Raw genomic sequence first — 26,263 nt, forward strand, 5'->3', positions numbered from 1 at the left:
GGAATCTCTTTCTGCCATGGCACATTCAACCTTTTTCATCTTGATGCCGTAAACGTGTGTGAGAGGAACTGCTTTTGATATCTCTTCAAACTACTCCTGTGTGCCCTGACGGGTTCACAACATAACCTTTCCACCCATATGCCTTACCCATCTAGTTCCTGAACAAAAGTGAATTGGTTGCCGACATGCGCCCACGGCATGCAGCGGGAATATTTTCATCACGCTCAGATGTTGAGCTTCTCCTTGAGCCACTTCTCAGCGGTGGCAACAGCCTCATCAATGTTCTCGGCGTTGGTACCCTGTCCCTGGCGAACGGGCTCCTTACCGCCGGACTTGCCTCCAATAATTCCGCTGACCTGGGTAGCCCATTGCTCAGCAGTCACACCTTGGGATGAAAGGTGCTGTTACGTGAATTAGCCTGGTGCTCATAGAAGAAGCATATGGTCAACTTACCGTTCCAACGTAGACACCGTGGGCGACTGCGCCCTCGTCCTTGCTACCGCCAAACAGGTAGACAGAGCGCTCCTTGTCCTTGGATTGGAAGTGCTTGACAACTTCACCAATAGCCTTGGCGTTGGCGGAAATGGGGAGCTGGCCAACGAACCACTTAGAGTCCTTGTTCTTATCAAAGTGGCCAACAACAGTGTCCAGGGCAGTCTTGGCCTCAGCCTTCTGACGCTTCTTCTGCTCATCCGTGACGGCCTTGACGATCTTCTCAAAGCGCTTCTTGATGTCTTCCTTGGTGAGGGTGGAGATGGTCAGCTGGTTCAGGGCGTGCTGCGTGGTCTTGATCTCCTGCTCCTTTCCGGGGCCGAAGGGCAGGGCCTCAAGGGCGTCCAGCTTCTTGGAGAACTCAACAGCTTCGCGCTGGACCTGGTGAGCAGCGTCGCCAGTGTAGGCGATGATACGGCGGATACCCTTGGCGATACCGCTCTCCTCGACAATGACGAGGTCCTTAATGAGACCGGTGGATTCGACGTGGGTTCCACCGCAGAACTCCACGCTGTACTTACGCCACTCTGGGTTCTTGGGGTTTGCGAGCATGGTGTCAACGTCGACACCAACAGAGACGACGCGGACAGGGTTGGGGTAGGTCTCGCCGAAGACAGCACGGACACCCTCGATGCCGCGGGCAAGGTCGAGGTCGACCTCCTTGGCGTAGACTTTGCCGTTTTGCTTGATGTAGGTGTTGGAGAACTCCTCAATCTTCTTGAGCTCGGGGATCGTCACTCCAGTCTTGTGGGAGAAGTCGAAACGCAGTTTCTCGTTGTCGACCAAAGATCCCTTCTGGTTGATATCGTCGCCGAGCACCTCACGCAAGGAGTGGTTCAGAACGTGAGTACCGGTGTGGTTGTTGCGGATAGGAGATCTCCTCAGCTCATCGTACTCGCAGATAACCTCATCGCCAGAGGACAGAGCGCCGTACTCAAGGTAGCCGTTGTGGACGATGTACCCTCCAAAGTTTTGAACGTCAAGAACCTTGAACTCGGCAACGTCGTCAATGACGATGCGGCCAGTGTCCGCAACCTGGCCACCGGACTCGGCATAGAAGTTCGTCTTGTCGAGAAGCAGACCCAATGGAGTCTTCTCAGCGAGGTCCTTGGTGGACTTGACGAAACCCTTGCCATCGTAGATGACCTGCACCTTGCTCTTGGCATCGCCCTTGCCGAACTTTGCCTCATCGTCTGTCCTCGCGACGTTGAGCTCCTTCTCGAGCTCAGCAATCTGGTGGACGTTGAGCTTGGCGAAAGTCTGAACAGCGCTCTTGACGACCTTGCTAGCCTCACGGGCCTTCTCCTGGGCCTCCTTCACCTCGTCCTCGTCAATCTCGAGCTGACGCTCCTCAGCCATGAGCTTGGTCAGATCAACAGGGAAACCGAAAGTGTCGTACAACCTCCATACGACAGCACCGGAGAGCTTCTTCTCGCCCTTCTTGAGGGCTTCCTTGGCATACTTCTCGAACTGAGCCTCGCCACGGTCCAGAGTACGGGCGAAGGCCTCCTCTTCCTCGTCGAGAATCTCCTTGATGTCCTGCTGCTTCTTGACGATCTCGGGGAACTGCTCACCCATCTGCTCAACGAGCGCAGGGAGGATCTTGGAGAAGAAGGAGCCAATCTCGGCGTTGAAGTACTTGCGGGCATATCTGACACCACGGCGGAGGACTCTGCGGACGACGTATCCACGGCCATCGTTGTTGGGAACAGCACCGTCAGACATGGAGAAGGTAAGCAGTCGAATGTGGTCGGCAATGACACGGTAAGCAGTGTCAATGCCGTCAGTGTCGTCAGCGCCGTACTTGTCGGTGTATGGCCTAGCACCAGTAACCTCCTCTATCCTCTTGAACAGGGGGGTGAAGATGTCGGTGGCGTAGTTGGAGACGGTGTTCTGGAGAGCAGAGACGAGACGCTCGAAGCCCATACCAGTGTCGACGTGCTTAGCGGGGAGGGACTTCAAACTCTTGTCGGCCTGGCGGTCAAACTGGATGAAAACGTTGTTCCAGACTTCCACAACCATAGGGTCGTCCATGTTGACCAAGCTCGCAGCGTTGCGGCCGCCAATCTTGTCGTAGTGAATCTCACTGCAAGGACCGCAAGGGCCCTGGTCGCCCATCTCCCAGAAGTTGTCCTTCATGTTACCGGGCAGGATGTGATCTTCGGGGACACCGACAGACAGCCACAGGTTCTTCGCCTCCAGATCCGGCTCAAGACCCATGGCGGGGTTGCCCTCAAAGTAGGTGACGTATAGACGAGCAGGGTCGAGTCCGTAGACCTTGGTGAGAAGCTCCCAGGACATCTCAATTGCCTCCTTCTTGAAGTAGTCGCCAAAAGACCAGTTGCCCAACATCTCGAAGAAAGTGTGGTGGTAGCTGTCCTTGCCGACATCGTCAAGGTCGTTGTGCTTGCCGCCGGCGCGAATGCACTTCTGAGAGTCGGCCGCACGCTTCAGAGTGTACATGGGATCGGCCTTGGAGATCGTTCCGAGGAAGATGGGCTTGAATTGGTTCATGCCCGCATTGGTGAAGAGCAAGGTGGGGTCATTGTGAGGGACGACGGAGGAGGAGGGCACTGCAGCGATAACGGCGGAGGTTAGCTGATTGAACTTGTACAATCACAAGGATGCAACGGAAGAAGAGGCATTCCATGATCAGCGCAGACATGTGCGCGATGCAGCATCATGGTCTTGTTGGTGGGAGTGTGGTGATATCGTACCAATGGTGTGGCCCCTCTTCTCGAAGAAGTCGAAGAAAGTCTTGCGCACGACGGCGCCGGGCCACTGCTGCTCAGCCATGATTGCAGTAGAGGAAGTCGGGGAAGAAGAAAAGCGCCTCTGCCAGGGGAAAACCCTCGATGCGATTAGTCCAGACGGAGGCGTGACGGTGTTCGTCTGGAATCTGACCGGCGTTCTCTTGCGAAGATTGGCGGTGGTGGAGGGAGTGGTGGGAGAAGGCGAAATATCAGGGTCGCCGGCGCGGCGGGCGTGACTCTTGTTGCGGGACGAGCTTGTTAGTGCTGCAGCTGGTGCTGATGCTGGGCTTGGTGCATTGCCTCGGACTTGGGGTAGGAGGGGCAGCGACGGCAGCGATAGCGGGACACTGGGCTGCTGCTGGTGCGGGAGCGGGTGGTGGTGCAGGGCGGTAGTTGACGAGGGGGTTGCTTCGGCGCTTTTGTAGAAACTTCTACAAGAAGTCGAATGAGTCAAATGCGGTACAAAAGCGCCAGAGCTCCTGCTCCTCCCCAGCTGTCCCCCATGGCTGCAGCTCCGCGCCAGCGAACGCGCCCCTAGCACGAGCACAGCAGCTTTGGTCATTCCCCCTCAAATACCACAAAAGGCCACCAGCGAATTGCGATCCCGACGCAACCGTCGATTGTCTCCTCTTTTCCTCACTCCAGCTCCTCTCGAGAACGAACAACGACCCTTCAGCTGTAGCCACAAGCGACCGAGCTCCTTTCAGCAGAGAAACGCCTTGTCGGAATCCAGGCCCAGCCGGACGTATATCCGCCTTGAACCTTCGCCGGTGTCGGGTTTCTTATCGCCTCTCTTTGGCCCTGGTCTTCCGCCCGTCGACCTGAACTCACTCGAGCTTACGCTTTGCGACGGGATATTCCCTTTTCCACACCAACCCACCTTTCGGGAAAACCAGCTCAGCGGTCAGCGTATTCCTCTTCACACCTCCGCGCGCACCCGATTGCGGCGTCCGTCGTCCCACGCTGCGTTTTTCGTTGTGTCTCTCCGTGCTGCGATCCTAGTGGTCGGCCTCGAGCTCTGCGTTTAATTGAGCATTCTCGTCGACTCTGGTTCGTTGTCGTCGTCCCGGGTCGGCAGTTGCGGTTCGAGTTTTGAACGGGGTTAGGAAGTTGGCGAGGCGGGAAGAAAAAGTTCCAGCGAGACCCGGGCTCTAGAAGCAGCCGCCCCTAACATGCTGTTGCACGGGGCCCAATCGCCCTCCCACGCCCTGGATGCCCACGCCCTGGAGGCGGATCAGCACCAACATCAACAGACGAGGCAGTTGAGGCGCAAGAGGAAGGCCGAGTCTCAGGACAATGAGCGGTTGTCCAAGAGACTCAGTCTGTTGAATTTGGGTAAGCCACACTTCCCTCTTATTGAGTTCTGTTTCAACATGCATTGCTGACTCCCATGCAGAGAAGAATGGCCAGAAGCTCTACGTTCCCGTGGAGAATCCCATCGCCTCCGCATCAAATGCATCCCCAGACGTCATTCCGTCAGCAACACCGTCAAGCACACCGCATAGTGGTCGCCGCCGCCGTGACCGCAAACCCCCTGCAGATGATGAGGTGATGCAGCTTGACGACTCAAAGTACAAGGTCTACATCTACGATATTGACGACGAGCTGTCTTCGTCTGAGAGCGAACCCGAAGAGGGCAAACTGGTCTTCCTGCCGGATATTGAGAAGCACCTGCGCGCCACTCGCATTCCCCCTCATATCCTCGCCAACGACGAAGGCCAACTCGCTGGCATGCAGATGGTCCTCTACAACGAGCCCACGTCGTTGACCATCCCCCAAGAGCAAGACAGCGTCCGCAAGGCCATCGTCGAGTCTCGTGCCCGCATGCGTGAGAGACAGCGTCTCGAACGTGAGGGCAAAGGCGAACCGGTGCAGATGCCCCCACCGTTTATTCCCCAACAACACATTCCTCCCCCGCCCGCCGAATTCGTATCCGCCCCTCAGGCTTCGGCACCTGTAGAATACGACCCCGATGCCATGGACATGGACTAGCAAGCACCTTTTCAGGCAAGTAAACATTTGAGTACCTACGTATATATACATATAACGATATCCACGGCTGTAAGGCGGGGCATTCAATTCGGCACGAGTAGCCGGGCCAGCGAGGCGTTTTTTTGGTATCATTTTTAGATCTTATTGTCATGGTTACTGCTTTGTACGATTTACAACAGTTATAGTCATCATATCGAGACGTTCAGCCTCGCAATCGCACTGGACATCCAGCCTCTGAGTGCGTGAGAAAATACAAAGTAGTCTTTCATCATGATTCTGCTCGCCGTCTTCATCATCTCATCTTGAACCAGCAAATGCTTCTTCTTCTTCCGCTTCCCCGACGCTTCGCCATACACGCTTTCCTTTCGAAACACCGAATCACTGCGCCCTGTAAGGATACGACTGGCCAGTGTGGTTGGCCGGCATGGCGGCGGGCGGGGGAGGCGGGCCCGGGGGCGGGGTGATGCCATACTCCTGCGACGGGTCGACCTTGGAGCCTCCGTCGGGGGGAGCGTACATGGGCGGCCTCGCGGCGTTGGGGTCGTACGTCGGGGGCGGCATGCCCTGCATCCCGTAGTAGCCCTGCTGCTGCTGGTAGTACTCGGGGCGGTAGTTGTTGTACGTCGCCTGCGGCCAGGCGTAGCGGCTGTCGACGCGGGCGAGCTGGGCTCTGCTGAATAGCCAGCGGTGGTAGCCGAGAGGGAGGAGACCCTTCTTGAGTCGCCTCTTGCCGTGCATGTAGCCGATGATGAGGAACGCGGCAAAGAGCGTTGTGAGGCCTAGGAAGACGGACCACTTGACGATAACGCCTGTCTGTAATGTATGTTAGACAAGTTGTCTCGGCGATGAAGGGCGTTTCGATGAACTTACCCTGCTGTACCACCACGGAATAGCACGACCATTCTGGATGACCCAACCGGGAGGCAAGTCGTTGGCGTTGACGACGGTTTGACGAGCGTCCAACATAGCGTAGGCGCTCGTGATGTGTGAAGTGTGTTATAAAAAGTAGCGATCGTCGCCCTTATTCCTCCTTTCCAATCCTTCCCTTCGCCAAGCCAGTCAACGATCCCGCTACTTCGCTGTCGTCGAGCGTGGCTTGTAGACGCTTGTTGTCGATGTGATGGGAGTGGGCCGCAGATCAACTACGCCGGACGGGAACCAACAAAGTCGGATTGGGGAGGGGACGATGTTTGGTTCGTGGGAAGTCAAAGTAGTGTTCAAGACTAGCGCCAAGAATTCAGTTGATGCGGGAGGTGATTTATTTGAATCAAGCAGGAAAACTAAAAAAGACGAACGCGAAAGAGAGTCGAGGACCTTATTTGACGGGCGAGGAAGGGAACAGGCAGGGCCTGGAACCGAGCAAACCAGCCACCCATACAAAACAACCCCCGTCTCTTCTTGCTCTCGGACATGGGGTTGGTGTGCGGGTGCAGAGGTGGTGCTCGCCCAGGCGGGCGCGCTGCGGTCGGCCAACTTTTTTTTTGGGTTTTGCTCCATCGCATGGTTAACTCTCTTCATTTCTCTACTACGGTACTGAGTGTGCTCCATAGTAAAGGCAGGTATTCTGTGGGGAAAGGGGTGGTTGGATGTTGATTTTGGTGTTTCCGGGTTGGCTACCTCTCGGAAACCGGTCTTTCATTGGCCTGTCCGACAGGAAAGGTGGGGCAGAGATCTCCCCTACGAGCCGCCAACCTGCCGTTCTGGCGAAGCTTGTCGGGGAGCGGGTGCTAGGCGTGACGATGACCGACCGGTACGTGCCTGATCTGCGGCAGCGCTGATGCACCAGAACCGTTTCATCCCTCTCGGGTCCGACGACCTGGCGAGGCTTAGAGGCAGCAACAGAGACCACAAGACGGTCGCTGTCGACCATCGCCCAGCGGACAGGCGACAACAGGGCAAACACGATACACTCTGCGCCCGACGTTGCGAAGTTCGAAGCCGTTCAGCCGTGTTGGTCGCTGCCCGCGGCCAGCAGCCAGCCAGTCGACCCCAAATCACGCCAGAAACACCACCGGGAGGCGGATGCGTATACTCGACAAGACGGCCTAATACCCCACGAACAGGCCCACCACGCTTGGAAACCCACTGGTGTTTAGCTCTAATCGCACCTTTAACCCTCTCATTTTCTAATGGATCCAGATGAGAGTCATTGGTCGGCAGCTTTGTTGTAGATGCCGTCACATACCGTCACATACCGTAGCATTCCCTCCTCGGAGCGAAGACGATGCGGAAACCCTCTCTGCCCCTCGCTGAGTCGCTGATTATGGCCTCACTCGCGATATTCCCCCTCATCGCCCACGCCGAACCGGGCACTGAGTAATAACCACCGGCCGCCAGAACCGGAGACATTAACAGGCCTCCTGTGGTCTTAATAACACACTGACCACCGCTGATGCATACCGAATGGACAGGAAGATCGGATCATCGGCTGCGTCAGCCACGGTGCCATCATCAGCTGGGCATGGTTCAGAGACGCAGAGAGGAGGCGAGAACGAAGGGGACGTGTGTCTGCATGTAATCAGCAACCCAGCGCTAAGGTGGTCTCTTACTGCGTAGAACCCGAGTTCCCGATTCTCATATGGCCCAGGCTGGTGCATACCACCAGTAGCCAGCCGCATGACCCTGATGAGCAAGATAAGGCTTAGACGAGCGTAAGGCGAAGCTTGATTGAAGTAAGGCACGTAGCAGATCCGGGAGACCCTGGCATGATTAACCTGCTCGTCCAAGCCTTCTCCTCTTCAAGGCGAGAGGGGGGAGGGCCCGCAGCACCAGTCGACGAGCAGCAGCAGCAGCAGCACCATACCTAACCGCTTGCCGCAAAGCACAGGCACAGACACATACACAGGCACAGGCGGAAAGGTGGAAAGAATAGAGTTGTGCGCACTTTCCTTTTCATCTCGTTTTCCGCGCCCCTCCACTTCGACGACGTAGGGCTGTTCTGCCGGAGCTAATTAGCAACAGACCCCGTTGCCCGCGTTATGCTTGAAAAAGTCAATCCACCTCGACCGATTCCGCGGTTCACTTGGTGGTTTGATCTCGGGCCCTTTCTGCCGTAACTGTAGCATCTGCCCAACCAATCCCATCTTCGAGATGGAACAAACAAAGTCGAGATAGCCACCTCCCTTCTACCAACGTAAAATCTTCGGGAAGGATCTCGAGTTAGAGCTAAACGTCGGGCTGCTCCGAGCGCGGGAACGTCACGGAAGGCGTTTGTCGCGGTGTGCAGTCTTGGCGAGCAGACGAAGCCCGCGTGTGGCAAGCTTGTCGCTCAGCCGTCCCTCCACCATCCGGTATCCTCATCGTAGCCAATGACTTCGAAATCAATATTCATGCTCTTCAGCATCGTTCCCAGAGTGAACTCCTGCAACAAGTCAGTTACCCGCGTGTCTCCTCCATTGGATCAGAAAGTCTCACCTCGTCTTCATCCTCGTCTCTGTCGTCCTTGTCTCCGTCATTCTCGGCTCCGACGTTGTCTGGTGAGTATCCATCCTCCTTGTCGGCGTCCTCATCTCGATCTCTTTTAGGTTCCTCCTCCATCATCCGTTCCAAAAAGCTCTTCTGCTCCTCCCTCCTCGTCTTCCTCCAAGCTTTCATCCCACCCATGCTCTGAACCCTTTCCTTGGACGCCTCAAACACCTCCTCAGCAGCCTGCCGGCTCGCCGCCCTCCACTTCGCAATCAGCACAACCAGCTCCTCATCCGTCTCGGACCCGGCTCCGGACCGTCCTCCTCGGATCCGCTCCGCCTGTCTGATGATCTCCTCGCGGCCCGCCACATCTCGCGCAGTCCTAATGCCCGTAGGCGTGCCGTCGCCCGTTGTTCTCAAAGGCGAGGGTGAGACTCCGCGCTGAGGCCGCGACAAGCTGAACGGACGACGGGTGGGCGTGCTGAACTGCTTGGCGGGGGTCGTGAGCTGGATCCCGCTCCTCTGTGCCGTGACACCCGTAGCGCTACCGCCGCACCGGGTCGACGATGAGTTTGTATCGACCGCATCTGTTCGTGGCGACGATGCGGTAGCGTCTCCCGCTGCCGCGTCGCGGTCGCGCACTACCGCTGGTGATTTGAATGGCTTCCGTAGCGTGTTGCTTGCATCATCGAGCCGTCGCCTTTTGGCTGCTGGTGTGTACATTGTCAGATAAATGATGCTTGTTCAGAAAAGCCGGAATGTCATTGCGGTTCCACTCCGTCATGGCGCTACCGAGGAGTTGGTTAAAGTGGGAGTCCCTCCCGCTTCCAATATTAGATTGTTGTTAGCGGGTAATTTGGACAGAAGCCCATACCTGCCGTCAGACATTCATTCGCTTATGAGCAACATCGGCCTCTCGCTTCAAAAGACTCCTCTGCAGGGTTTTGTGTCCAATTCTTTCCCGAGTCCAGCGGGACGTGCATCACTGCGTGAACAAGGGCGTGACCAATCGGTATCCACCCACCTAGTGGCTTCTCATGATCTTGGCCCGGCAGGTCATAGCTCACGTCATTAAGGAACACATAGAATAGTTCAGATCAACACTCATTCAAACTGGCCAAACAACCACTGCCTAGATAATCTACAATAAAACACCAAACGCCCCTGGATCCTCCTCTCTTCCTGCATTTGATCATCTCACATATGTCCCATGTGCACATCAAATCCCATGAGCCGTTTCGAGGATGAGAACCTTCCTCCCAAACAGAAACAACAGATTAAAAATCAAAATAAAACAATATTTGTCCGTGTCCCTTTTTGCGCCTGTACAATGCAGCTTGGTAATCCACCAGACATAGAAGAGAACGTGGACTAAAAAAACCTTACGTGACGCTAATGCCGTGAAATGAAAGGAAAGAGGTATCATAGAACCAAATGCACTCCATATTTGGTCTGAGGAGGCCAGAATGCAGGTAAGATGGTACAGAAATGCGGCAAGACGAAGGGATATCAAAGCTTTAAGAGTCAACCCTGACCCTCTTGGGCTCGTTGCCAACGTCGGGCCCATCGTGGGGCCCGGTTGCGCTGATTTCGGGACTCTTGCGCTTGGTGCTGGTGGCATTGTCGTCCCTCAGAAAACTGGGGCCTGAGCCTACCACAGGAGTCGCAAAATTCAATGGGCTAGGCAGCGTGTTGCTGTCACTGCCACCGCGCGAGTACCACTCGGGGTAGAAGCTGCTCGGGCTTGGGAGGAATTCATTGTTCAGGAATCGGGAGGGAAGAGCAGAGACTGGCGTGTCGATGTTCATGTTGCTGTTCATGTTGTTGTTGTTTTGCTGCGGCGGCGGCCGAGCAAACGGGTTGGGAGGGCCCGTGGCACCGGCTGACAGGAGCGTCTGGGCGGACGGGGATGGCGGTGGCAGCACCATACCGGAAGAGTGCGAATCGGATGCATGGCGCCGAGTCGTCTGGGATGTAGCATCTGTCGAGTTGCGAGGAGAGTTTGACTCGGCAGTTGCGCTACCGCCATCCGAAGGTTCGTCGGGAATCTCCACCCTCAAACGGGGACGCGCACCACCTCCAATCTTCATGCTATTGGTGCGAGAAGGTGGAGTAAACGTTGTCTCTGGGATAGACGACACGGAAATGTTGCGAGTCTTGTTTAGCGACGTAGAGGTGGCGCGCTGAGGCAAAGGTGGAGACGAGGTAGATCCATTGGTCCTAGAGACAGCGCCGACATCAACAGATTGGGAGCGGCTGCCTTCAATCTTGATGTTCGCCTGGTCTGGCAGCTGAGGACCCTTTCCGTTGTTTTGATCGGAGGCAAATGAAGCCAAGTGCTGGGAAAGAATGGAGCGATTTTCGTCAATAGGCGTGAAGATGCTGTGTTGCTTGCGCTGCGGCAGCTTCTTAATAGCGCTGTCAGTGTTCAGTAATGGCGGCTGAGGTCTATCTTGAGCTTCAGATCGCGGCTCCATTGGGGCCGGCATCGCGGTCTCCTGCGGTTGCGGCGGCGGCGGCGGTAGTTGCTGCTGCTGAGGCTGGGGCTGAGGCTGGTGCTGAGGTTGAGGTGACGGGTGCGGCGGCTGCTGCTGAGGCTCAAGCTGCTGAGGCTGTGGCGGCGGGGGTGAGATGTGCGGCGGCTGAGGAGGCAACTGCTGAGTGGGAGGCTGCGGCGGAGATGGCGAGATCCGAGAAACCTGAGGTCCTGGACCTTGTGGCGGTCCCTGCGGTTGCGGGTAGTTGGGCGGCATGGAGCGACGCTGCTCTTCGATGTACTGCTGTATGTGCGGGGGATGAGGGTTCGGCGGGTACTGAGGATACTGAGGGCCATGTTGGGGAATTCCGTGAGGCATGTTAGGCGGCATGTTGGGCTGGTTCTGCGGGTTGTAGATGGCCGGGTTGGGCATGTAGGCGAAACCGTTGACAGGAGGTTGCTGAGATCCAGGAGGGCCGACGGGCTGAGGGCCCATGTTCGGACCCATGCGGCGGATGTCTTGCCTGGAAGCGGGACGCGATCCCATTCCCGGTTGCGGCGTATGCCCGCGTTGCACGGGATGCCCGGGGTGTTGAGGGAAGGGCATGCCATTAGGAATAGGCGGCGAGGCTGACGGGGTGTGGTGTCGCATATGAGGGAATGGCGCTTGTCCTTGGAACTGAGGGGGAATCATCTGGGGCTCCATTGACTCTCCGTGGGGAGGCGTGCCATCGCCCTCCTCATCTTCGTCTTCGTCGTTGCCGCCGTTGAAGTCAGAGGGGCCCTTGTGCTCGTTCGGGCCGCCGTGCTGCGCGAGGGTTAGCCTCTAGTGATCGCGACGTGCTCTTTCGTCTGCGACTTACGTATGTGTATCTGGTGATCATCTCTCGCATGTCTGTGGAAGAATACTCGTACAGCTTCTTGTTGCTGCCGAAGATGAAGACAGCGACGTCTACTGAGCAGAGGACGGAAAGCTCGTGCGCCTTCTTGAACAGACCGCCCTTGCGCTTGAGAAAGGTGCTGTATGCGACGCGACAGGTCAGCCAAGAGCCGCGATAAATCACGACGAGCGCGGGGTGGCAAGCTTACACAGAGCGGTTTCTGTCATCCTTGATGGCTTTGATCTCAATCTTTCTGCGACCCATCTTGACCCGGACGCTCTACGGAGCTACTGACGCGGGTGGACGGTATATGGGAGGAGGGGTTTGAGGGGTGGTACCGGGCCGAGGTCGAGGTCGAGGTCGAGGGGAACGACGTCGAACCGATTGGCAAGAGAGCGGCGGCGGCGGCGGCGAGGTCTCAGGCGGTGCGTCGACTGATCCTGTCGAGGTGACTCGCGAGACAAGTTGAGGCTCGAGGAGGCGAGCGTGATGGTTTTCGGAGCAACAAGCTTGGCTGGTCAACTGGAGCGGAAAGCAAAAGTTTGGCCGGGGAGGGCTGATTGCTTTTATCTAAATGGCCTGTCTCGTGGGCTGTAATTCCCAACTGGTGATCCGTCAGTCGAACTGGTTCGCTTGGTGGGCAGGGACAAGGCAGCGCAGCGCATCCCGGGGTCTTGGGGATCTGAAGCGATGCAGGCGTTGGGGTTTGGAGCAGGGGAGAGCAGCTCAAGATGCGTCAAGAGAACGTACATTGATCCCATTACAAGTGCAGATGCGACAGGTCTGGGATGGACAGGCGTTGTGGTGCAGGTCGATGGGGCTGAATCTGGCGTGGATGATTCTAATAATAGACGCGATCGTGTTCACCTTTTTTTCCTGGGAGCGCGGGAAGACAGACAGGAAGGAGGGAAGGGGAGGGAAAGAAAAAAAGAGAGAGGGTGGTGGCAGCAGCAGCAGCAGTAGTTAGGTAAAGGGTACGGTACAGTTGCAGCGGAAGGGGGTATCAGCCAGTCAGAAGAGTAGAAACACAGAAGCAGCTTGATGACTTTTGGGAAGGGGAATGGAAAGACAAGGGGATGTGTGGTGGATGATGGGATGGGATGGGTTTGACGGAGTGGGAAGCGTGGGAGCAGAGCGAACTGGGAAAGGACGTGGAAAAAAAGAATGGGCGGGGGGGTGTGCTCCAGTACCAGTACCCGGCACCGTTCCTTGCCTACGCAGTACCTTACTCTGTCACCTGTGTGTGTGTGCGCGCGCGCGGTGTCGATTGGTGGTGTGGTGTGGTGTGGTGTATTAGGTAGTCTTGAAGGCGGGCAACAGAGAGTGTGAGAGTGAGAGTGAGAGTAAGGCAAGGAAGGTACCTCGCAGGCGGGAAGAAGTGAGGTGAGGTGAGGGAGGTACCAAGTGTGCAGGCATATGGCGGGCCAGCGGCCCTCTTCTTGTCTCCAGGCCCTGCAGCCTCCACTTTGCAGCCGTCGGTCAGCTCCTGTGCTCCCAAACTCGACGAGTGTCTCCCCCGCCCCTTGTGCCCGCCGTCAAGCTTGAAGCCAGCCGGCCGCCGCCCTCCACCTGAACCTCGCACCTCACCTTCGTCCTCACCACCACCGACAGGGCAAGGTCGCGAGGCTCTTGGTGCGTGCGTTCTATGACTGGGGGTCCTGGTGGCCGTTGCTGGACGCTCGTGAAACGACAACTTCAGGAGGCAGGGAATGAAATGGGAGCTGAGACTGGCCGCCCGCACTGTCTAGGCCTGCGACGGAACGCATGTGTCGTACAGTGTGCAGATGCAATCTCCACCAATGTCCTGCGCACTGTATCAGGGTCTGGTGGGTCCTCAGGTACTAGCCCCGGCCGGGAAAGGTACCGGCCACCATCGCGACGGCGTCAGAGCTAGTGAGACACTGCAGAAAAGATACCTGTGGCAGGTGTCGTAGAGACATCTGACGTCTAGCCGACGTGAGGTGCGTGCGACGTGACGGTGCCGCCTGGCAATTAATTGCGGATACCTCTCGATATGCTATGCTCTCTACAGAGCACTATGCTAACCTCTGACCTCTTCTCCAAAGGAGCAGGAGCTTGCGCCGGTGGTGGCAGCAGCTCCACGGGCGGGCAGAATTAATCGCAATGCCGGCGTCGACTCGCTCGAGTCGACTCGAACTCGACTCTGGCTCCACGGAAATCGATAACGACAATCCCAATCCGCCCGAGACACCGGAGCCATTGCCGGACGCCTCCCCCCTTGAACCTTACCTGGACTTGTGTAAGTAGGTACACGGCAGTACGTGGTCCAGCCAGCAACTCAACTCACCACCACCACCAACCCAATTCCCGTCATCGGTGACGGAATCTGCTTTCACAATAGTACTATGTACAGCCCAGGCAAACCTACCTGCGCACAAACGCATAACCTCCCTAAGGCTGGGCAGGCCCCACGGCCAGGAGGGAGGGAGGGAGGCTGTCATCCACCACCAAACAACGTGCCCGGGCCGCAGATTGAGCCTCTCTTCCGCCGCCGGCGCAGGAACGAGAAACTTGCATCCAGGCACAGTAACACGCATACAGACTGACTTACACCAATGCCACACCAGAGCCGCTGCCAGAGCCACGGCCACGGCAGCACAGGGCACCCGATACCGCCGCTCCGCCGCCATCTGCCATCCTTTGTCAAGTCAGATACCTTCCCTAGGTATCTCAGACCTGCCTTATCATGTTGTATCCGAAACCACCTCACCTGTTATCGATATCTCTACCCTCAACGGCTTTCCCGTCTCGTCGGACAATTGAGTTCGACCCTCTCCCTTGGCGCGGGCGGACTGTGGTCAGAGGAAGGGGGGAAAACACTCAGACACAAACACTTGTGTAAACCCTCCAATGCCCCTTTGTTTTCCTCCCCCTTCCCTCATGTCTTCCCCTGGCCGACGACAATGCGAGGCCATCACCAAACAACGCAAATTCCTGGTTCCATAACCAGCTTGCCTAGACCTCCCATCCCCGGACGGGCCCCTCATCCTCCCGTGCGAGGGGCCAGGTCCCTTCGACCCCCCTCCCCTCCTTCGGCGAGCCAGAAGTGCGCATGTCACCTTGATTCCAAAAGGGAACCAACCATGACAGCATGCATTGGACCGGCCTTCCCGCCGAACGTAAGTTTGAGTCCCAAATCGGCCGGGCCATTGACAACGTCCGCCCGCTCCCATGGTTCTGACCCATAGATCTCGCTTCACATCCATCAAAAAACCCTCGTCTACATCCCGCGCCTGGTTTGACGAACCCAGTCGCCCATCATCTTGAATTAGATACACTGCTCCACCCACGACGATACCCCGCGTCCATTATTGCCCTGTCAACCCTGAACCACATGCACCCATTCGCACGGCGAGCCGCTGTCTCTTGTTTTGAGAGACGGCATCTCTCCCCACCTTGGTTGGGCATCTCGCCTCCGTCTTACCACTCTGGCTCCTCCCGTCAAAACATCGAAAACGTTCAAAACAACAGCCAAGAAGAAGAAGCTAAAAACAAATAAAGCCAAGAGATAGAGATCTTGCCAGAAACGCCAATCCTCGCTCAGATCCCTATGAAGATAGCATCATTTTTGCGGTACTGCGCTCCTCGATCATACAAGCCTGTGACCGTTGCTGTAAGACTAGACGTCGAAAAAGACGACCCAAGAACGCGGCCCAGGGAGAGAAGGGTAACCACCACTCGGATGTCCATCCTCACATGCAACAAACTATCTTCGTCTCTATTTTTTTTGCTACCATCAGGCTATTCAACGCAACCCCGGTCAGTCTAACTTTACCAACACGGAGCAACTTGCCATCTCTTCTCAACAATTCGTCCGAGGAGAACGGCGTCGCAATCTCGACCCCGTCACCAAAACGCCATCCCACCTTTTTTTCCTGTTCATTCGAAATAACCATATGATTAAGTTAAGCGCCGGCGCGCCGTCAGTGACATGACGCTAAACCAACTTATCCGGGGGGGTTTCCACAACAGAGCGAGAAAGCCTCCATAGACTTAGTTGCTTCACCATGGGAGCCAAGCTTACGTCGGGAGATTTCCCCTTCCATCGAGATTGGTCGGTCCGTTGGCGTTCGACCAAAGCTCCATCAGAGCTAACGCAATCGTGCATCTCGCAAGATGAGGGGGAACAGAATTGGAGAACCGAGGAAAAAAAGGTTCCTCCACCTCATCCTCATCCTCCTCCACCGCCAGGACAGCCTTCTCTCTGTGTGTGTCTGTCTCTCCTTGTGACGGTGTGAGGTCGACCATGCATGTTTCGACGGTGGAAAAGGCCAAGACAGGAACGTTCCTGGGCGCACCTCGCAAGCCGATTGGTAGCCGCCGAAGCAGAAAGTCCTGCACATGTTCCTTCCATATGCCTGTCTTGCTGCCCTTCTCCTCCCCCTCCCCTACACTACACCTCGGTGTCAAGGTCACATCCCAGTCCCAAGGGCCAGTTTCTAAAAATATCCTATTTTTAGCATTAGCGTGAGAACGCTCCGCAGCCACGCGACTTTGACGGTGTGGTCGTTGCTTCGTCCCGGGCCAATTAGCCCGCACCCTTGCCGTGCTGTACCACCTTTTTTGTGGGTAAATTGTGTCGCCCGTCGCTGAACCGACCGAACTGACTGGACATTTCCTCGCCTTGCTCTGGCTTTGCTTGCCTTGAACCTGTATCACCGCCGCCAACACCACCACCACCACACGCACACACATTTCCAAGGCCATGCACGTCGTCCTCGTCTGACTCCCCCTTGGCCTTTCCCTCCGTTCCATATTTCTCCTAAGGCTGTAAGGCAACGCTGGCTTACATGGCACACCTCGTCATCATCAGCAAGTCATCGGTGATTTCAGCAACCAGCGCATACGCAGCACATAAGTTTGGGCCGCTAAAACCATCGTTGTTTGTGCCCTTTTCTTCCTCGTCATTGTTACATCGACACACACGCATCCTTCCATGCTCCCCCGTTCCCCCTCACGCGCCCCGTTCAGGTCTGTTTTGCCCGATTCGCCAATCTACTCAATGTGATGCAAAGTCAGTCGTTAGGAAGAACCCCCCACCCGACCTGTCTACCCGTCGTCTGTCGTCAAGACCCATGTTTTGCTGTGCCGCATCTCGTTCCCCTGGTCAGCCAGCCATCGAACAATGTACACTCTTGGCCAATACCAGCCTTCTGAGCCTCCTGATATCCCCCCTCCCGCGTAGTCCACCCACACCACACCAATTGCGTACCTTACTGCTGCCCTCGAGCAACAGTCACCGCATGGGGTATTCCAGGATACTCGGCACAAGTCAGCTGGTGTAGTCTTCTTCACATTGCATTTCAACTTGTTGGAGCTCTGTCACTCAAATGATTTTCGTGTGATTAGCTGCTCGCCTGGCGGCTATGGGCTAAACTTAACAACACCAGACGCCGTGCCGATGCATCATTACATGCTCTGATTTGCTGAACCGCTTGCAAAACCCTTCCCCGGCCCCGAGTTCCACGTTTTCGGGAGATTTCTCCGTATGTGCTGCCCAGTAACAATGTTTCCATAACCCAAAGTCCACGACTGAAAAGCCGATTCCCAATCTCCATAATCCACATCCCCGCAGGAGTCAATTGTACGATTCCAATTTTGGATACTTCAGTCCAACCCCACGTCTGAGGTTTTTCTGGTCCAGACGCGCCCTACTACCTCCATGTCCCTGGCGGTTTTTGACATCAACATCAGGTTGTTGGTGTTGTGCCTGAACCCCATGCGGGAATCACTTGGCGTAGCCCTATTGTTAGCAACCGGGGACGGTTGGGTGTGGGGATCTTCCCCGTTCTGGAACGTTCGTCGGTAGTCAAGCGGCTGGCTGCAAGAGAGTCGCAGATTATTGGTAAGCGCCGGAAACAGGTACCGGCCGTCCGGTCCTGTTGTCGTCTCAACCATAATCCGGTATGCGACGCTGCAACGTCTGGTCTGCCGCAGCTTAGACAGCTGCCACCGGTTTTCGTCCGAACCTGGCGCCGTCGATTATTGCCCGGGTGAGCCGGCGTTCGCTGCTGGCGCGTTGTACATGCCGAAGCCACCGTGCTCTGCAATACCGTTATCGGTTTTCATAGTGCCGTTGAGCATAGGACAAAGCCTTTGGTTAAAACTGTCAGCCAACTGTTCGTTTGAGGGTCGAGGTCGAGAAAGCAAGCAGGAAAGCGAAATGCGACGAAAAAACAGCTAGAAATGAGAAAAACCGAAAAGAAGCGAAGAAATGATGCATGGGAAACCATCGCCAAGGGCTGCCGAGATCAGATGACCCTGGGCTTGACGTTCTGCCAGTATGGATTATGGCTGTATTTGTTATACTTGTACGTCTTGCGCCTTGGCTTAGGTACCTTCGGCTGTCTCTTGGACACCTCAGGAGTTTTGGCCTTGTGGCTTCTGGCCTTGGGTTCGAGGCTTTGACGCTCGCGGCTTTGCCTTGGAAGGACTGGCTTTTGCGGGGCTCTGCGCGGCCGGCGCTTGCGAAGCAGCTTTGCCTTGAGCTTGAACCGCCTTGCCCCAGTCCTGAAGAGGCTCCGCAGATCTGATGTTGGGCGGGGATGACTTTGAAGAACAGCGAGGGCAATACTTTTTGTTGGTTTTGATGTGGCCGACCTGTCCACAATTGGCACACTTGCGGGTTGTGCCCGTGGCCGCTCTGTCTGCTTCGGGTGAGCCAGCGTCGAGGCCGGACTTTGATCGGTGGAGTCCTTTTTGTTGCTCTCGTCCGATTCGTCGTTGTTTGTTTCGGTTGAGCCGTTCGAGCTCCTTATTAATTCTGCTAGGACGTCAATCAAGTGCTCAGCATCTACGGAAGGGTACTCCTTACTCGACCAGTCGGCGATGATCGTCGTCAGCGACTCCGGTCGGTCTTCCTTCGTAGATGCTAGAGGCACGTAAATGTAAGCAGGGATCGCATGAAGATTGAATAATAGACCTGATATGGGGTCGAGAGGGGGGAAGCGTGATGGGAAGCCGTACTTGAAGTCCTCCAACTCCAGTTCCTTCTTTCTCTTGATGTATCGGTCTATTATAACAGGGTCTTCAATAATGACAGTTTTCTGCTCAACAGCACCTGCCTCATTGAGAACTTCACGGGTAATCTTGAGTCGCTTTCGCTGGTTCCGACTTGTTGAGGTCGTCAATCCGGTGATTTGACTCATGCCTTCGTCGACATGAGCAGGGGTCTGGGCCCTTTGAGGGTAAAAGCGGTCGTCTTCATCCGCCGGCGGTGGGACCACGAGGTCGTCGTCTTTTTGGGTGCCATCTTCGAGGTTGGCCTTCTGCTTTTCCCAGATTTCGCGGATGCCTTTCTTGTACATGGCTTCTTGCTCTTTGACGTTGTAGGCATGGCCGTTGTTCGCTTTGCGCATAGCATCGGGATGAGCGGCCATGGCATCAGCCGCCGTTGTGTGGGATCCACCCTTCTGAACAGTCTCGAGGTAACCTCCCTTCATCGAGGTTCTGATAAAGCTGAAACCAAGACCATGTCCTGTTGGGTCACCTTGGCCATGGAGCTTGAGCATAGCTTTGCCAGCGCACGCGTCGATAAAGGCCTTGCTGGTCTTCCAAGGTGCCATCTTGTCCGCGAGCTTCTCTTCGTTCTTCTCGGCAGCCTTCTTGCCGCCCTTGCCGGTGCGCTCGTCATCGTCTTCCTCGGCAGGCTCGTCGTTATCGTCCTCCAAGTTGACATTGTTAGGATCAAACCCGGCGTCTTCCAGCATCTGCATGCCCAACTGCATGCCATCAATCAAGCAAACATCCTCGGGCCTGATCATGGCTCTGATGCCATTTTCGTCCATCAGTGTTTCTCCTGGTCTAAGACCCCAGAGACCCTTCTCGACTTTGGCATATACCAAAAATTCCTTCAGCTTTTGTCGGTTCTGGGCATCGGTCGAGTCTGCAATATGCTTTGTGACTTCGGAAAGATTGACAAGGCTGTGCTCGTTCCGCCTCATCATGCGATAAGAGATCATCTTGATTCTGTTCTTCGAAGCGTTGGTGACCTTTCTGCTGTGGGGCCCCGGAACTTCCACACTAGGGAATGTCTGTCCAACGACGTAAAGATGGTCAATTTTGTGAAGGTACCAGTTAGATCCATCCACGCCTGTTGAGCTCCGAACGCAGAGAAAGTCGGTTGAGCGCGGCTTGTGCTTGAAGATGGGTGCCCTGTACATCTGGTTGTGCAAGGTAGGCATTGTCTGGCCAACTTCCACCTCGCCGAAGATTGCAAAGGGCGACCTGTCCTCGGGCAGGAGAATATGGGATTCACCAATTTCCATCTTGGGCGGGGCCTCCTCATCATCGACCTTCTTTTTCCGGTAGTAGTTGATGACTCTATTGCCCATACCGAAATTGGACAGGACGGGAGGTGTGCGTTCGCAGTACTCGAACAACACGGCTGTCGAGTTGTCTGTGATGCCCAGGTCCTTGGTGGTGCGGAAAACTTCATGGGCCTTGCCTTTCATTTGCTTGCGCTTGTGGAAGCCGAGCTTGCTGAACCTGATCACCTGGCGCTCGTGCTTACCGAACTTGAAGTAAGGACGATGGTAACCATCTCTGCGGATGTCCAGCTTGACCTTGTAGAAGGGCCATGCCAGCTTGAGCGCAGGCATACTGTGTTCCACCTGAAGATTGCCAAGAGTTGCTCTGACCTTGTGCTGATGATTCTCCTTGAGAGCCTCATACGCATCGTCGTTTGACATATTGAACCGTTGAGAGAGGTCGGGTCGAAGATGACCGTTGGCCATGCGTGTGAGCTTCTGCTCAACCCGCTGGCGTTTGGGACCACGTTGCGACTCGGCTTCCTCGAGGAGGAGGTAAGGATCGTTCAAGTCCAGAATAACTCGTTTAGAAGAGCGCTTTGTCACATCCTCAAATGAGTCGAATGAGGGTGCAGTAAAGCGTGGAATTTCCGGAAGACCCTTGGGCGGCGGCGGGCGTGTCTTTTTTAGTGGCGGCGGCTTGGTCTCTTCGTCATCCATGAACTCCTCCCAGTCAAAGTCAAACGCATCGTCGTGGGCGCGCTTGAGGGATGCTGCTTCTGCTGCATGGGCGGCGGCTTCTTGGTCTCGTTGCTTCTGAAAGTCGTGCTCTGCCTGCTCAATGCGGCCAGCCCAGTCGTCGCAAACCATCTCGATGTCCTGCAGAGTAAAGCCGGCGACCGCCTCGGAGTCTGAGTCCTGTTCGAGGTTGAACTCTTCAGCCTCGGCTTCGTCAGACGATTCCTGCTGCGTGCATGTCACTAATCCCCTGGTGTCATCGTCGATACGCTTCTGCTTCCTTGTCGCAGCGGCAGTGCCTGGGATGCGGAAAAGCTTCTCCTGATCGGCCGCAAGATCCAAAGTCAACTTTGAGAATATCAAAGTCTTGGGCTTCTTGGTCGGCTTCTTCTCGATCCATCGGGCCTTCTTCGGGGGGAGGAGTTCGTTCCATTTCAGGATGACACCCTTCTGCCATGTTGGCCACGCCTGCTTGACCAAATCTTCAACTGTCTCTGCCGGCGCGGGAATATCCGGGTCTTGGTTAGCGGCCTCATAGCCAGGCTCGGGGTCGAAGTTGATGTCTCGGTACTGCGACGCATCGGCGTTGTCGGGATCGTGAACGTGAGGCGCTGGTGATGGCGGGCCGGGTATTTCCATTGGAGATGAAGGTCCATCGCCAAAGAGGTCGTCTGTATCGTTGCTCGTGCCTCCATCGTCCGTCAAACCTGGTACGGTGGATAGGGAAGTCGCGGGGTTGGCTTCGCCTTCCTCTTCCTCGGGCAGGTCATCGTCGCTAATATCCTCGTAATCCTCCGCATCGTCTGCTTTGCCGGACTGGTCGAATGGCTCATCCAAGCTAAAGCCCAAATCTCCTCCTTGTTGAAGCTGGCTGAGCGTGCGCGAAATTTGCTCGTCGTCCTGAGCCTCCAGGTCCTTTTGGGACTTGGGGTCCCCGTTGTCCGGAGACGGGGGTGACTTGGGGGGTTCGTCGCTCATGATGTCGATGTTGGCACAAATATCTCCCCTCTGGCACCTCCGATATTGTGCGCCGACGGGTTCCGGGTCTATACCATGCCTCGCGATGTGGTTGCTGATGCGATGGCGGCAGCGTTCGGTCGGGGGGAAGCTCGTCAGGTCGATGGGGCGACGCGTCGGTCGGCTCTGGGGAAGCAGGAGGGAAAGTTCACGTAGAGCCGCAGAAATTTGGGTGACTCAGGTGCGATTTCTGCAGGGGTGCCTGAGGCGGAAAATGTCAGCCAATCAGCCAGCTTCCGCGAAGGCAGCCATCGTTTGTGGTCCGTGCCTGCCGTTTCTACCCCAGTCGAGACCACTGGCGGGGGCTGTCATACCTAAAATCGATCAAGGAATTCTTGACTTCGTGATGCCTCGGGATGTAAATACTTTGAGGCAGGAGCTGTAGTACCACAGACCTGTGGGTTAGAAAGTTATGCAGGCCAAAAATGTCTGTTCCAAGACCATAAAATGTGTGCTCAGAGGTACGGCCCAAGAAGGAGGAATGACGAAGATGGCAATGTTGAAAGGCGCATTGTGGTTCAACCAGAAGGTAGCCAAGTGGTTGCAAAGGGTAGAAGTTTGAGGTCCTTTTATAGTAGGTAGGAGGCTAGAGTTAGTGATCAAAACTTGGGAAGGAGCTCCCATCGCGATAGTGCCTGCCTGAGGTACACTGGAAAACCTGCGTCAGGAAAGAAGCAGGCTCATAATACCTACCTACCATAAGGTACCTTGACGTGAGAATAGCGCCCAAGTTTCGCACCTTGTTGGTTTGAGATATGTTTGGTAGAGTCAAGAACAAACTTCCTTGGCTTCGTTGACATGATCTATTCAGCCTCATTGCTTAAGTACCTTATAACTGAGTGAAGCTACCTTTCAGGTTGTTTCCAACGATGGAGCGGGTGTACAATGCACGCAAAAAGAAAACTCTTGCACAACTATGGAAATAACATCTCGTATATCTAAAGCCACCAAGACTTCCTTCCGGTCTGAATGTCAATCCAATTTCACCAACGACCTGAAGAAGTGTACGCCTGAATAGTGGATGAATGGACTATCCCGTGATTCAAGCCTTGGATGTTGAATTCAATCGCAAGCATACGCTCAAGCGTGGAAAAATGAGCCCATATCGTCCCCACGTCCCTCCAATTGTTTGGGAACGCTACACGATATCCCTTCCGAAAGCCTATCCAGGGTCAAGAGCATCAGAAAGCGAGGGGAAATCCTCACAATACCGCGAGACAGCTTGGTTGACACTTTTGTGTATTCCTTAATAACTATCTAGCCTGTTCGGCGGCTCACACTCATGGACACTGCTTCCATCCACAACCATGACGATGCGTAATCTTTTGACGCCCTACCTTCTCTGATAACTCAGAAAAGACCATAATTTTATCGCAAAACTCCATACGCCGTCTTAGGTAACGCGAACGAATTGAATCACCCCGCCAGACTCCTGCTTTCCGTCCCTTTAACTCAGGAGATTCCAAGGCACCGGCAGCAAGCATTTACTTGCAGCGCTTCTCGACAATGCTCACACCGTTCTCCTCGTACTCCTTACGCGAGATCCACATCTGGTGGAACGTGCCCAAGCTGGCCAAGATACTGCCACCGATCCAGGCACCGAAGCGGCGCTCGCTGGACAGACCCGCAGCGTGGATCTTGATCTTCAGGCCCGGGTACATGGTCGTCAGCTCGTTGTTGAGACGATCATTGAAGCCGTTCAGCAAGCTGGTGCTGCCGGTGACGACGATGTTGCCCAGCAGGTTAGGGCGCAGGTCGACATCAACGGCATTGAGCGCCGCGCGGATGAGCTCGGGGATGGTCTGGCTCTTGTTAAGGCGCAGCTCCTCGTTCGCCGTCGGGAACGCTGCCGTCTCGTCCCACATACCCTCCGAGACCTTGTACCGCTGTTCGCGCCACATCTGGTTGGCGCCGTTGGGAAACTCAAAGACGCGGCCGGGTTGGAGCTTGGCAAGCTCCTCGTTCTGGGGGACGGCGTACTTGCCGGGACCGCGCCAAGTCTCGACGACGGACTCCTTGAACTCGGTGAGCAGTCGCTCCTCCTCGTAAGTGCGGAACGAGTCAGTAATGCTGAAACCGAACTGGCGCTGCTTGAACTGGGGGAGTGCACCCGCGTCAACGGGAGTCTTGTTCTCGACGAGGAACGTAGGGACGGGGTCGATCTTGGGCTCTGATGTCTCCCAGAGGCTACGGATCTGCGAAGACAGCCACAGACCGCCGACAGGGGACTTCTGGATGGATCTCTTCAGAACCATACCGTCGTGGATGGCCGTGACGGAGGTGTTGGCGCCACCGACATCGATGACGAGAGCGCTGGCCTTTCCGGCAGCAAAGGCAGCCAAGACAGGCGTTCGGCTCAGCCAGAAGGCAGGGCAGCCCCAGTTCTCCATGATGATCTCGATGGCCTTCTCTCTGGACTTAGCCGAGTTCCAAGGCGCCTCAGTCATCAAAAGAGGGTTCTCCTGCAGAGCCTTCTCCTGAGTCTCGGCATCCTCCATGGCGACATCAACATCTCCATTGGCCTCGCCTCCCTCGGCTTCCGTCTTAGGGTCGTCGTTAAGGCCGTTCTTAGAAGGAGGTGTAGGACGCGCGGGTTGGAGGCGAGTGATGAGCATGTGCTCCCAGATCTTGTTGGCCACATCCCAGTCCTCAACGACGCTGTCCTTGTTCATGTAGTTGCGGACCTCGAAGTCGGCGCGGGGGATGAGGCACTCGTCGCCAAATACGTCGGTCGGGGGATCGTTGGAACCGACACGGCCGTAGAACGACGGAAACACAGACTTGGGGACATCCTCGCCTGCGAAGCCAGCGCGAGTGCTGCAGTATCCTGGGTCGAGAACCAAGGCGGAGACCTCATCTATTGCACGACAGTTAGACACGGTAACAACGCGCGCGCAAGGCGGCCACGGGACGGGGTTCCGCTGCTAGCTCACCTCCACCGTAGATGTCAGTCGGCTGCACCGACGAGGACAATGGCTGTTGCGACATTTTGATCGAGTCGGAGATGTGATGCGACAAGCCACCGAGATGATTGAGATGATTCGGGAGCGGTGTGGTGGGTTGTTGCGATGCTGCGCCTGGTTGAAGGTCGCGTCGTGGTCGAAATTTGGCGTGGTTGGGTGAAGCTGCAAGGCTGAGATTTCAGCCACACCCCACCGTGTCGTAGCGCGACACACTGTACAAGCTCTCGGTGTGGAGCTTCTCACCGAGCAGTGATCGAGGACAGAACGTTCCACATTTTTCAGGGACTCTTGATCGATACCAAATGCGCTGATATGCAGGCAAAATGATCACGAATATTTTAAGTGAAGAACATGGCTTTAAGCTTGCATCAAAGGGTATCTTATTCAATGTGTCATAAATCCTCACGTCCCGGATGTCAGCCTCAGGTAACGATGTACTCATCTTCTGACTCGAAATCTCTCCCTTCTCCATAAAGCACCTCGCAGGCACCTGCTAGCGGGATGTCCATTACGGCATCCGTCCCCTCGTTCCAGATATTCTTCCAATTCAGCCCTCCACCAGGCAGCCTGTTATCCCTCTTGTCTCGCGACCTTCTCTTGGCCTGGCCGTCCCTTAGCCGCCCTTTGCTGTCGATCACGCCGACCTTGGATGCGTCGTCCACCACCGTCTCGAGAGAATTGAGCGGTAACGTCATGATCTCGACGTTGTAGAGAGCCAGCGCAATGTAGATGTAAACCCCCAACATGGTCAGAAACGCCGGTATCGCCAGCGACCACCATCGATTCGGGTAGTAGTAGATCCCCAGTGCGTGCAGGAACGGCGACGGCAGGTAGGACCACAGCAAGTAGACGATGAAAGTCAGCGTCGAGAAGAGGTACAGCACGAAGCCGTAGTATTCGTAAGTCGGGACCTGCGGCGATGCGCGGGGGACGGGCTCGAAGTCGTCGTCGGATGCATCGGGGGTTGTCGGTCGCGAGGGACGCAGGAGCGATGTCAGTGATGGCGAGGGCGGCAAGGGAGTCGGCGGACGGCCGTAGAAGGGTGGCGCGAAGTAGTTGTGATGCAGCGGCCGCGGGGGCAATTCCTCGCCGTCGCTGGATTCTGACGCGATGGATTGGGTGTCTGAGAGGACTTGGTCTTCCTCTTCCGACGAAAAGGACATCATGACTTTGGGGGCGTCAGGCCCGAGTTGAGAAGGTGTTTTGCTGTCGAGCTTGTGCAATGACGAGGTTTGCGCCTTGGCTTAACTTCAAAGGGGGGTTGAATGTTGAAATG

At 55.8% G+C, this 26,263-nt stretch overlaps 8 protein-coding genes across 8 annotated transcripts; 1 reads left to right on the top strand and 7 right to left on the bottom strand.

The window, feature by feature from the left end:
- Positions 1–224: 224 nt before the first annotated feature.
- ala1 (Alanine--tRNA ligase) lies at positions 225–3,288 on the bottom strand (the record flags this gene model as incomplete). Its single annotated transcript, XM_036642894.1, has 3 exons — positions 225–401; positions 454–3,065; positions 3,210–3,288. The coding sequence occupies 3 exons, from the start codon at positions 3,286–3,288 to the stop codon at positions 225–227; spliced, it is 2,868 nt and encodes a 955-aa protein (XP_036491930.1).
- Positions 3,289–4,417: 1,129 nt separating this feature from the next.
- Positions 4,418–5,237, top strand: CGCS363_v011046 (uncharacterized protein; the record flags this gene model as incomplete). Its single annotated transcript, XM_036642895.1, has 2 exons — positions 4,418–4,580; positions 4,642–5,237. The coding sequence occupies 2 exons, from the start codon at positions 4,418–4,420 to the stop codon at positions 5,235–5,237; spliced, it is 759 nt and encodes a 252-aa protein (XP_036491654.1).
- A 378-nt stretch (positions 5,238–5,615) lies between these two features.
- CGCS363_v011047 (uncharacterized protein) lies at positions 5,616–6,203 on the bottom strand (the record flags this gene model as incomplete). The annotated part of the gene is made up of 2 exons (XM_036642896.1): positions 5,616–6,050; positions 6,108–6,203. 2 exons carry the CDS (start codon positions 6,201–6,203, stop codon positions 5,616–5,618), a joined length of 531 nt encoding a protein of 176 aa, XP_036491655.1.
- A 2,302-nt stretch (positions 6,204–8,505) lies between these two features.
- Positions 8,506–9,365, bottom strand: sfr1 (Swi5-dependent recombination DNA repair protein 1; the record flags this gene model as incomplete). The annotated part of the gene is made up of 2 exons (XM_036642897.1): positions 8,506–8,598; positions 8,652–9,365. The coding sequence occupies 2 exons, from the start codon at positions 9,363–9,365 to the stop codon at positions 8,506–8,508; spliced, it is 807 nt and encodes a 268-aa protein (XP_036492508.1).
- A 794-nt stretch (positions 9,366–10,159) lies between these two features.
- On the bottom strand, positions 10,160–12,263 carry RLM1 (Transcription factor RLM1; the record flags this gene model as incomplete). Its single annotated transcript, XM_036642898.1, has 3 exons — positions 10,160–11,926; positions 11,982–12,138; positions 12,208–12,263. 3 exons carry the CDS (start codon positions 12,261–12,263, stop codon positions 10,160–10,162), a joined length of 1,980 nt encoding a protein of 659 aa, XP_036492509.1.
- Positions 12,264–18,271: 6,008 nt separating this feature from the next.
- CGCS363_v011050 (putative transcription initiation factor TFIID 111 kDa subunit) lies at positions 18,272–21,985 on the bottom strand (the record flags this gene model as incomplete). The annotated part of the gene is made up of 1 exon (XM_036642899.1): positions 18,272–21,985. One exon carries the CDS (start codon positions 21,983–21,985, stop codon positions 18,272–18,274), a length of 3,714 nt encoding a protein of 1,237 aa, XP_036492323.1.
- A 1,523-nt stretch (positions 21,986–23,508) lies between these two features.
- ARP4 (Actin-related protein 4) lies at positions 23,509–25,012 on the bottom strand (the record flags this gene model as incomplete). The annotated part of the gene is made up of 2 exons (XM_036642900.1): positions 23,509–24,881; positions 24,958–25,012. The coding sequence occupies 2 exons, from the start codon at positions 25,010–25,012 to the stop codon at positions 23,509–23,511; spliced, it is 1,428 nt and encodes a 475-aa protein (XP_036492322.1).
- Positions 25,013–25,409: 397 nt separating this feature from the next.
- mug84 (Meiotically up-regulated gene 84 protein) lies at positions 25,410–26,150 on the bottom strand (the record flags this gene model as incomplete). Its single annotated transcript, XM_036642901.1, has 1 exon — positions 25,410–26,150. The coding sequence occupies one exon, from the start codon at positions 26,148–26,150 to the stop codon at positions 25,410–25,412; it is 741 nt and encodes a 246-aa protein (XP_036492321.1).
- Between the last annotated feature and the right edge of the window lie 113 nt (positions 26,151–26,263).

The sequence above is a fragment of the Colletotrichum siamense genome (assembly GCF_013390195.1).
Source record: "Colletotrichum siamense strain Cg363 chromosome Unknown KSG_Cg363_contig07, whole genome shotgun sequence".
In the NCBI taxonomy this organism is placed as follows: Eukaryota; Fungi; Ascomycota; class Sordariomycetes; order Glomerellales; family Glomerellaceae; genus Colletotrichum; species Colletotrichum siamense.